Consider the following 11,172-nt stretch of genomic DNA (forward strand, 5'->3'; position numbering starts at 1 on the left):
CAAAATTTGCAGATGACACAAAGATTAGTGGGAAAGCGGGTTGTGTAGAGGACACAGAGAGGCTGCAAAGAGATTTGGATAGGTTAAGCGAATGGGCTAAGGTTTGGCAGATGGAATACAATGTCGGAAAGTGTGAGGTCATCCACCTTGGGCAAAAAAACAGTAAAAGGGAATATTATTTGAATGGGGAGAAATTACAACATGCTGAGGTGCAGAGGGACCTGGGGGTCCTTGTGCATGAAACTCTTTTGAGTTTACCTGCAAAACATAAAACATTAAGACCATGCCACCCGACCTGGGTGACACAGCAGACAATTTTCAAGGCCCCTTTTTTTTTTTAATTATTTTTTTTGGTTTTTTTTTTGGGGCGCTAAAATCAAATTTTCCCAGTGCCCCCTATAAAAGGGGAGGGGGACACTAAAAGCACCGGCAATTAAAACAAATTAAACTTTAAAACGTAAAATCAAATTAAAATTTGGTTGCCGGGCGTGATGATGCACTCCAGTCCCTCCGGTGCCCACCTCTCGCGGAAGGCCGCGAGCGTACCGGTGGACACCGCGTGCTCCATCTCCAAGGACACCCTGGACCGGATGTAAGAGCGGAAGAGAGGCAGGCAGTCAGGTTGAACGACCCCCTCGACCGCCCGCTGCCTGGACCGGCTGATGGCACCCTTGGCCGTGCCCAGGAGCAGTCCTACGAGGAGGCCTTCGGACCTACCCGCTCCCCTCCGCACAGGGTGCCCAAAGATCAGGAGAGTGGGACTGAAGTGCAGCCAGAATTTCAGGAGCAGCCCCTTCAAATAGTGGAACAGGGGCTGCAACCTTGTGCACTCCATAAAAACATGGAACACGGACTCCTCCAGACCGCAGAAATTGCAGGCGGCCTGGGAGTCCGTGAACCGGCTTAAAAATTTGTTGCACGGCACTGCTCCGTGCACCACCCTCCAGGCCAAGTCCCCGATGAATAGTGGGAGGACCCCTGCGTAGAGTGCCCTCCATCGGGGACCCCCGCCTCCTCCGGACGGCAAGATGGTACGCCATGGCGTGTCCGGACGGCCGGCGAGGATGGCAAAGTTGAGGGTGTGCAGGAGCAGCCCGTACAGGAAACCCCTCCGCGCGGAACTGAAAGGCACGGAGGGGATTTCCCCGAGGCGGCTCAAGTTGTGAGGCGCCGGCCCCCGAGGGAGGTTCCGGGGTTTGGCGCCGATGAGGAATTCCGTCCGGACGGGGGTCAGTTCGGACGGGATCTCCCCACGTGCTTGAGCCTCCTCGATGCACCTAACGGAGTCAGGGCCCAGAGCTGTTTTTAGCGACTCGATGGCATCGGCCGCGTGGCGGACGTTGGCAGAATTTAGGCGCCGCGCCAGCGTGTCTGGCGCCATCCAGCCCGCTCCTCCGCCATCGAGCAGGTCCCTGACCCTGGTCACCTCACCAGCCACAGCCCTCTCTTCCGACCGCCACATAAAGCCTCGGCCGTGGAGGTACGGATTCCCGAGCAGCGGTTCCTGCAGGACGGCCGCCACTCCAGCCGGCGGAGAGCTGCGCTTGGTGGAGACTTTGTTCCAGACCCTGATGAGTTCCCTGTAAAAGACAGGCAGCTCCCGGAGGGCGGTCCTGGCACCCCCCAAGTTCACAAACAGGAGCTGCGTGTCATAATTGAGGTCGAGCTGCTGGCGGAAAAAATACCTCGCCAGAGCGCACCACCTAGGAGGGGGCTCGACGTAAAGGTATCTCTGCAGGGTCTGAAGACGGAAAGTCGCGAGCTGGGCGCTGACGCACACCAACGACTGACCGCCCTCCTCAAGCGGGAGACTCAAGACCGCGGCAGAGACCCAGTGCTTCCTGTTGTTCCAGAAGAAGTCCACCAGCTTCTTCTGTATCTTGGCGACAAACGCAGGGGGAGGGGTCAAAGTGACCAGCCGGTACCACAGCATTGCGGCCACCAGCTGGTTTATGACTAGCGCTCGACCCCTGTAGGACAGCACTCGGAGCAGTCCTGTCCACCGCCCTAGGCGAGCGGCGACCTTGGCCTCCAGCTCCTGCCAGTTCGCCGGCCAGGCTCCCTCGTCGGGGCTAAGGTAGACTCCCAGATAGAGGAGATGGGTCGTGCTCCAGGCAAAAGGCCTGAGCTCCTCCGGCAGGGAGTCCACCCGCCACTGACCCACCAGGAGTCCGGAACATTTCTCCCAGTTGATCCTGGCGGAGGACGCGGCCGAGTAAATCTCCTGGCACTCACGCATCCTCCGCAGGTCAGCGGGATCCTCTATCGCGAGGAGCACGTCATCGGCGTAAGCCGAGAGGACGACCTCCACGCCCGGCCCTTGCAGAGCCAGTCCCGTCAACCTCGTCCGCAAGAGGCGCAGGAAAGGCTCCACGCAAACGGCGTATAACTGGCCGGACATGGGGCATCCCTGGCGCACCCCTCTCCTAAAGCGAAGGGGCGCCGTCAAGGACCCGTTAACCTTAATCAGACACTCCGCGGCGGCGTACAAAAGTCGGATCCGGGCGACGAAATGCGTCCCGAACCCGAAAGCGCGCAGAGTTCCGAGCAGATAGTCCTTGTGCATGAAACTCTTTTGAGTTCACCTGTGAAAACATAAAAACAATAAACGGTGCCACCCGACCTGGGTGACACTCCAGACTTTTTCAAGGCCCTTTTTTTCCCCCCTTTTTTTTTGGTTTTTTTTTTGTGTTTTTCTTTTTTTTTTTTGGTTTTTTTTTTTGGGCACTAAAATCACAATTTTCCCCAGTGCCCCCTATAAAAGGGAAGGGGGACACTAAAAGCACCGGCAATTAAAACAAATTAAACTTTAAAACGTAAAATCAAATTAAAATTTGGTTGCCGGGCGTGATGATGCACTCCAGTCCCTCCGGTGCCCACCTCTCGCGGAAGGCCGCGAGCGTACCGGTGGACACCGCGTGCTCCATCTCCAAGGACACCCTGGACCGGATGTAAGAGCGGAAGAGAGGCAGGCAGTCAGGTTGAACGACCCCCTCGACCGCCCGCTGCCTGGACCGGCTGATGGCACCCTTGGCCGTGCCCAGGAGCAGTCCTACGAGGAGGCCTTCGGACCTACCCGCTCCCCTCCGCACAGGGTGCCCAAAGATCAGGAGAGTGGGACTGAAGTGCAGCCAGAATTTCAGGAGCAGCCCCTTCAAATAGTGGAACAGGGGCTGCAACCTCGTGCATTCAATAAAAACATGGAACACGGACTCCTCCAGACCGCAGAAATTGCAGGCGGCCTGGGAGTCCGTGAACCGGCTTAAAAATTTATTGCACGGCACTGCTCCGTGCACCACCCTCCAGGCCAAGTCCCCGATGAATAGTGGGAGGACCCCTGCGTAGAGTGCCCTCCATCGGGGACCCCCGCCTCCTCCGGACGGCAAGATGGTGCGCCATGGCGTGTCCGGACGGCCGGCGAGGATGGCAAAGTTGAGGGTGTGCAGGAGCAGCCCGTACAGGAAACCCCTCCGCGCGGAACTGAAAGGCACGGAGGGGATTTCCCCGAGGCGGCTCAAGTTGTGAGGCGCCGGCCCCCGAGGGAGGTTCCGGGGTTTGGCGCCGATGAGGAATTCCGTCCGGACGGGGGTCAGTTCGGACGGGATCTCCCCACGTGCTTGAGCCTCCTCGATACACCTAACGGAGTCAGGGCCCAGAGCTGTTTTTAGCGACTCGATGGCATCGGCCGCGTGGCGGACGTTGGCAGAATTTAGGCGCCGCGCCAGCGTGACTGGCGCCATCCAGCCCGCTCCTCCGCCATCGAGCAGGTCCCTGACCCTGGTCACCTCACCAGCCACAGCCCTCTCTTCCGACCGCCACATAAAACCTCGGCCGTGGAGGTACGGATTCCCGAGCAGCGGCTCCTGCAGGACGGCCGCCACTCCAGCCGGTGGAGAGCTGCGCTTGGTGGAGACTTTGTTCCAGACCCTGATGAGTTCCCTGTAAAAGACAGGCAGCTCCCGGAGGGCGGTCCTGGCACCCCCCAAGTTCACAAACAGGAGCTGCGTGTCATAATTGAGGTCGAGCTGCTGGCGGAAGAAATACCTCGCCAGAGCGCACCACCTAGGAGGGGGCTCGACGTAAAGGTATCTCTGCAGGGTCTGAAGACGGAAAGTCGCGAGCTGGGCACTGACGCACACCAACGACTGACCGCCCTCCTCAAGCGGGAGACTCAAGACCGCGGCAGAGACCCAGTGCTTCCTGTTGTTCCAGAAGAAGTCCACCAGCTTCTTCTGTATCTTGGCGACAAACGCAGGGGGAGGGGTCAAAGTGACCAGCCGGTACCACAGCATTGCGGCCACCAGCTGGTTTATGACTAGCGCTCGACCCCTGTAGGACAGCACTCGGAGCAGTCCTGTCCAGCGCCCTAGGCGAGCGGCGACCTTGGCCTCCAGCTCCTGCCAGTTCGCCGGCCAGGCTCCCTCGTCGGGGCTAAGGTAGACTCCCAGATAGAGGAGATGGGTCGTGCTCCAGGCAAAAGGCCTGAGCTCCTCCGGCAGGGAGTCCACCCGCCACTGACCCACCAGGAGTCCGGAACATTTCTCCCAGTTGATCCTGGCGGAGGACGCGGCCGAGTAAATCTCCTGGCACTCACGCATCCTCCGCAGGTCAGCGGGATCCTCTATCGCGAGGAGCACGTCATCGGCGTAAGCCGAGAGGACGACCTCCACGCCCGGCCCTTGCAGAGCCAGTCCCGTCAACCTCGTCCGCAAGAGGCGCAGGAAAGGCTCCACGCAAACGGCGTATAACTGGCCGGACATGGGGCATCCCTGGCGCACCCCTCTCCTAAAGCGAAGGGGCGCCGTCAAGGACCCGTTAACCTTAATCAGACACTCCGCGGCGGCGTACAAAAGTCGGATCCGGGCGACGAAATGCGTCCCGAACCCGAAAGCAATCAGAGTTCCGAGCAGATAGTCCTTGTGCATGAAACTCTTTTGAGTTCACCTGTGAAAACATAAAAACAATAAACGGTGCCACCCGACCTGGGTGACACTCCAGACATTTTCAAGGCCCTTTTTTTCCCCCCTTTTTTTTTGGTTTTTTTTTTGTGTTTTTCTTTTTTTTTTTTGGTTTTTTTTTTTGGGCACTAAAATCACAATTTTCCCCAGTGCCCCCTATAAAAGGGAAGGGGGACACTAAAAGCACCGGCAATTAAAACAAATTAAACTTTAAAACGTAAAATCAAATTAAAATTTGGTTGCCGGGCGTGATGATGCACTCCAGTCCCTCCGGTGCCCACCTCTCGCGGAAGGCCGCGAGCGTACCGGTGGACACCGCGTGCTCCATCTCCAAGGACACCCTGGACCGGATGTAAGAGCGGAAGAGAGGCAGGCAGTCAGGTTGAACGACCCCCTCGACCGCCTGCTGCCTGGACCGGCTGATGGCACCCTTGGCCGTGCCCAGGAGCAGTCCTACGAGGAGGCCTTCGGACCTACCCGCTCCCCTCCGCACAGGGTGCCCAAAGATCAGGAGAGTGGGACTGAAGTGCAGCCAGAATTTCAGGAGCAGCCCCTTCAAATAGTGGAACAGGGGCTGCAACCTCGTGCATTCAATAAAAACATGGAACACGGACTCCTCCAGACCGCAGAAATTGCAGGCGGCCTGGGAGTCCGTGAACCGGCTTAAAAATTTATTGCACGGCACTGCTCCGTGCACCACCCTCCAGGCCAAGTCCCCGATGAATAGTGGGAGGACCCCTGCGTAGAGTGCCCTCCATCGGGGACCCCCGCCTCCTCCGGACGGCAAGATGGTGCGCCATGGCGTGTCCGGACGGCCGGCGAGGATGGCAAAGTTGAGGGTGTGCAGGAGCAGCCCGTACAGGAAACCCCTCCGCGCGGAACTGAAAGGCACGGAGGGGATTTCCCCGAGGCGGCTCAAGTTGTGAGGCGCCGGCCCCCGAGGGAGGTTCCGGGGTTTGGCGCCGATGAGGAATTCCGTCCGGACGGGGGTCAGTTCGGACGGGATCTCCCCACGTGCTTGAGCCTCCTCGATGCACCTAACGGAGTCAGGGCCCAGAGCTGTTTTTAGCGACTCGATGGCATCGGCCGCGTGGCGGACGTTGGCAGAATTTAGGCGCCGCGCCAGCGTGACTGGCGCCATCCAGCCCGCTCCTCCGCCATCGAGCAGGTCCCTGACCCTGGTCACCTCACCAGCCACAGCCCTCTCTTCCGACCGCCACATAAAACCTCGGCCGTGGAGGTACGGATTCCCGAGCAGCGGCTCCTGCAGGACGGCCGCCACTCCAGCCGGTGGAGAGCTGCGCTTGGTGGAGACTTTGTTCCAGACCCTGATGAGTTCCCTGTAAAAGACAGGCAGCTCCCGGAGGGCGGTCCTGGCACCCCCCAAGTTCACAAACAGGAGCTGCGTGTCATAATTGAGGTCGAGCTGCTGGCGGAAGAAATACCTCGCCAGAGCGCACCACCTAGGAGGGGGCTCGACGTAAAGGTATCTCTGCAGGGTCTGAAGACGGAAAGTCGCGAGCTGGGCGCTGACGCACACCAACGACTGACCGCCCTCCTCAAGCGGGAGACTCAAGACCGCGGCAGAGACCCAGTGCTTCCTGTTGTTCCAGAAGAAGTCCACCAGCTTCTTCTGTATCTTGGCGACAAACGCAGGGGGAGGGGTCAAAGTGACCAGCCGGTACCACAGCATTGCGGCCACCAGCTGGTTTATGACTAGCGCTCGACCCCTGTAGGACAGCACTCGGAGCAGTCCTGTCCACCGCCCTAGGCGAGCGGCGACCTTGGCCTCCAGCTCCTGCCAGTTCGCCGGCCAGGCTCCCTCATCGGGGCTAAGGTAGACTCCCAGATAGAGGAGATGGGTCGTGCTCCAGGCAAAAGGCCTGAGCTCCTCCGGCAGGGAGTCCACCCGCCACTGACCCACCAGGAGTCCGGAACATTTCTCCCAGTTGATCCTGGCGGAGGACGCGGCCGAGTAAATCTCCTGGCACTCACGCATCCTCCGCAGGTCAGCGGGATCCTCTATCGCGAGGAGCACGTCATCGGCGTAAGCCGAGAGGACGACCTCCACGCCCGGCCCTTGCAGAGCCAGTCCCGTCAACCTCGTCCGCAAGAGGCGCAGGAAAGGCTCCACGCAAACGGCGTATAACTGGCCGGACATGGGGCATCCCTGGCGCACCCCTCTCCTAAAGCGAAGGGGCGCCGTCAAGGACCCGTTAACCTTAATCAGACACTCCGCGGCGGCGTACAAAAGTCGGATCCGGGCGACGAAATGCGTCCCGAACCCGAAAGCGCGCAGAGTTCCGAGCAGATAGTCCTTGTGCATGAATCCCAAAAAGTTAGTTTGCAGGTGCAGCAAGTAATCAGGAAGGCGAATGGAATGTTGGCCTTCATTGCGAGAGGGATGGAGTACAAAAGCAGGGAGGTCCTGCTGCAACTGTACAGGGTATTGGTGAGGCCGCACCTGGAGTACTACGTGCAGTTTTGGTCACCTTACTTAAGGAAGGATATACTGGCTTTGGAGGGGGTACAGAGACGATTCACTAGGCTGATTCCGGAGATGAGGGGGTTACCTTATGATGATAGATTGAGTAGACTGGGTCTTTACTCGTTGGAGTTCAGAAGGATGAGGGGTGATCTTATAGAAACATTTAAAATAATGAAAGGGATAGACAAGATAGAGGCAGAGAGGTTGTTTCCACTGGTAGGGGAGACTAGAACTAGGGGGCACAGCCTCAAAATACGGGGGAGCCAATTTAAAACCGAGTTGAGAAGGAATTTCTTCTCCCAGAGGGTTGTGAATCTGTGGAATTCTCTGTCCAAGGAAGCAGTTGAGGCTAGCTCATTGAATGTATTCAAGTCACAGATAGATAGATTTTTAACCAATAAGGGAATTAAGGGTTACGGGGAGTGGGCGGGTAAGTGGAGTTGAGTCCACAGCCAGATCAGCCATGATCTTGTTGAATGGCGGAGCAGGCTCGAGGGGCTAGATGGCCTACTCCTGTTCCTAATTCTTATGTTCTTATGTTCTTATGTATAAATGTGAGGTTATCCACTTTGGTGGCAAAAACATGAAGGCAGAATATTATCTGAATGGCGGCAGATTAGGAAAAGGGGAGGTACAATGAGACCTGGGTGTCATGGTACATCAGTCATTGAAAGTTGGCATGCAGATACAGCAGGCGGTGAAGAAGGCAAATGGTATGTTGGTCTTCATAGCTAGGGGATTTGAGTATAGGAGCAGGGAGGTCTTACTGCAGTTGTACAGGTCCTTGGTGAGGCCTCACCTGGAATATTGTGTTCAGTTTTGGTCTCCTAATCTGAGGAAGGACGTTCTTGCTATTGAGGGAGTGCAGCGAAGTTTCACCAGATTGATTCCCGGGATGGCAGGACTGACATATGAGGAGAGACTGGATCGACTGGGCCTGTATTCACTGGAGTTTAGAAGAATGAGAGGAGATCTCATGGAAACATATAAAATTCTGACGGGACTGGACAGGTTTGATGCAGGAAGAATGTTCCCGATGTTGGAGGAAGTCCAGAACCAGGGGTCACAGTCTAAGAATAAGGGGTAAGCCATTTCGGACTGAGATGAGGAGAAACTTCTTCACTCAGAGAGTTGTTAACCTGTGGAATTCCCTACCCCAGAGAATTGTTGATGCCAAATCGTTAGATATATTCAAGAGGGAGTTAGATATGGCCCTTACGGCTAAAGGGATCAAGGGGTATGGAGAGAAAGCAGGAAAGGGTTACTGAGGTGAATGATCAGCTATGATCTTATTGAATGGCGGTGCAGGCTCGAAAGGCCGAATGACCTACTCCTGCACCTATTTTCTATGTTTCTATGTAAGTACTTTGCATTGGTCCTCAATCCTGAAGATGATGCTCGACTATTAGAATTGAATATTTAATAATAAAACGAGTAATATTAACATAGATGAACAGATTGTAGTAGATCGAATTAAGAATCTGAAAATAGATAGAGCAGTCGGGCAGGATGATAGCCACCCGGGGGTCCTCAGGGAGATGGGACACGTGCTGTGCGAGCCCCTAGCCCATATTTTAATAGCTCACTGCACTCTGGGATGGTTCCCATAGACTGGAAGGAGGCTAATGTAGTCCACATCTTTGAAAAAGGTGACAAGACAGACACGGGTAACTACAGGCCCATTAGTTTGACATCAGTAACAGAAAAGATACATAAGGGCATCATTAGGGATACAATACATGATTGCTTGGATAGAAAGGGACATATTAGGGACCCACAACATGGATTCATAAAGAGATGATGGGCCGAAATTGCCCCCCGACGAAAAAGTGCCGCACTCCACACCAACTGAAAAATAAACAAAGAGCTGAATATCGATCAAGTCTCTCCCCACCCCCAATCCATGGCCATCGCTCCGAGTCATCACAACATCCCTCTCCTTCAGTTAAAGGGGAGGGCCGCTGAGAGCTCTTCATGGGGTATGCCTGTTGGAGGCCCAGCCAAACCGTTGGCCACCATTGTCGGGCCGACCTCGGAAACCCGTTCCCGCTGAGAACTAACTAAACTATTCGAGATCCCAGAAAATCAGCACAGGGAGAGCTTACCCTAACTCCGGAAATCTGCCATTTCTGTTTCCCTTCCGTTTCTAGAACCACCGATTTCTTCTCTGTGAGAGATTCTAAAGAGGATTTCAGCTGATCCTGGGATTGGGAGAAAATCACAGAATGAAAGGGCTGGACTATGAAAATGTGATAAAATAATCAGGTGATAAAATCTGTTCCATTTTACCTTGTAGATTTCAACAGCTTCTTTAATCGACATGAAGTTGTGAGATTTGTGTTCCCGTGAAACTATACAAGTGTAACAGATCAGTTTCTTGTCAGTTTCACAAAACAGCTTCAGTTCTTCCTGATGTTCCTCACAGTGAAGTTTATTTTCCTTCTCTCTCGGAGTCAGGGTTAATTTTCGAGCTTTCTCCGACAGACTCACCAAGACCCGACTGGTCCTGAGGTTTATTTCCAGAAACTCCTCTCTACATTCCGGGCAGGAGTTTGTCTCCTTCTTTTCCCAACACCGTGTGATACAGGAGCGGCAGAAGTTGTGCCCACAGTCCAGTGAAACCGGATCGGTGAAGAATTCCAGACAAATGGGACAAGTTACCTCCTCAGTCCAACTCTCAGGCTGCTGCTTGGAAACCATGTTAACACTCAGCACTTCCTGATTCAACCCACTTTCAGTTTCAATGTTGCTGAGCTCCAGCTGGATCCTGTCACTAGGTGACGCTGCTGGACAATATTTCTCAACCAAGGATTTTTGTAAGTTTCCTGAAAAAGATTTTGTTGCGGGAAAACTGTGCATTTGCTTTCTGTGCAGTGAAGGGCCGTATTAAACAAACCGATTTACTCTGTGCATCAGTTTAATGTTGTATGGAGCCAGGAAACATGCTCTAAAGGTGTAGAAATAATTGCTCTGATCTCAAATGTTTGCAGATGACATGAATATGTCAGAAACTGATAATTATCCTGGATTTGTTAAACTATTTAATTGCACCATCCTCCATACATTGATGTGCTTTTTATTACAGTTTATTGATTTAATGTGAGGTTTTGGGGGATGTGCCGTTATGTTGCTCCACATGTTGGCCCAGATTTGAAGTTTGGAGCCACCTCTGGTCATATTTCAGGCCCGGGCAATCTGAAAGTGAGAGGTGGGCGGACTGGGCGGAGTCTTGCTGAATTCCCGGGGAGGAGGGTACATCGGGTGGGGGGAAGAAGGCAGCCTCCTAACTGCTGGAAACACATTCTTGTGCTCAATTCTCACTGCAGCTGGTGGTGTCCGGGCACGGCCGTGCTACAGGAGCGCTTGTACAGACCTGGAACTATCGAATCCCTAAAGCCCCTCTCTTTATCCGTGCAGATGTTGGTCTGAGCAGCCACCGTTATCCGTGCAGATGTTGGTGTGTGCTTCCTACAGCTGGTGACTGCCCCCATTAAACCCCGAATGACTGTATCCCCCTCTCTCCAATTATGCAGGTCCCGGTGTGTGTCCCTTACAACCGGATCCACCACAATTACCTGCCAAGTGCATTGTGGAACAACCCACTCTGCATGGACCGAGCGAGACCCAGTGTGAGCGGATGTTTGGGGCGGTTTTCTCCTTCGTTCTTAGCCGCAGGGCCATGGGTCTGTTCAGCTCAGGGGAGTCTCTGAATCTGATTTTAAAATA

At 54.8% G+C, this 11,172-nt stretch overlaps 1 protein-coding gene across 1 annotated transcript in view; it reads right to left on the minus strand.

The window, feature by feature from the left end:
* LOC139229774 (E3 ubiquitin-protein ligase TRIM69-like) overlaps positions 1–10,183 on the minus strand; it is a 57,021-nt gene extending 46,838 nt beyond the window's left edge. Inside the window, exons 1-2 of the mRNA XM_070861359.1 lie at positions 9,736–10,183; positions 9,552–9,647 (exon numbers count right to left, since the gene is read on the minus strand). Of these exons, the coding sequence (XP_070717460.1) occupies positions 9,552–9,647; positions 9,736–10,146 (507 nt within the window). The 5' untranslated portion in view covers positions 10,147–10,183. The remainder of the gene's footprint in view (positions 1–9,551; positions 9,648–9,735) is intronic.
* Between the last annotated feature and the right edge of the window lie 989 nt (positions 10,184–11,172).

This window comes from Pristiophorus japonicus, chromosome 19 (genome assembly GCF_044704955.1).
Source record: "Pristiophorus japonicus isolate sPriJap1 chromosome 19, sPriJap1.hap1, whole genome shotgun sequence".
NCBI lineage: Eukaryota > Metazoa > Chordata > Chondrichthyes > Pristiophoridae > Pristiophorus > Pristiophorus japonicus.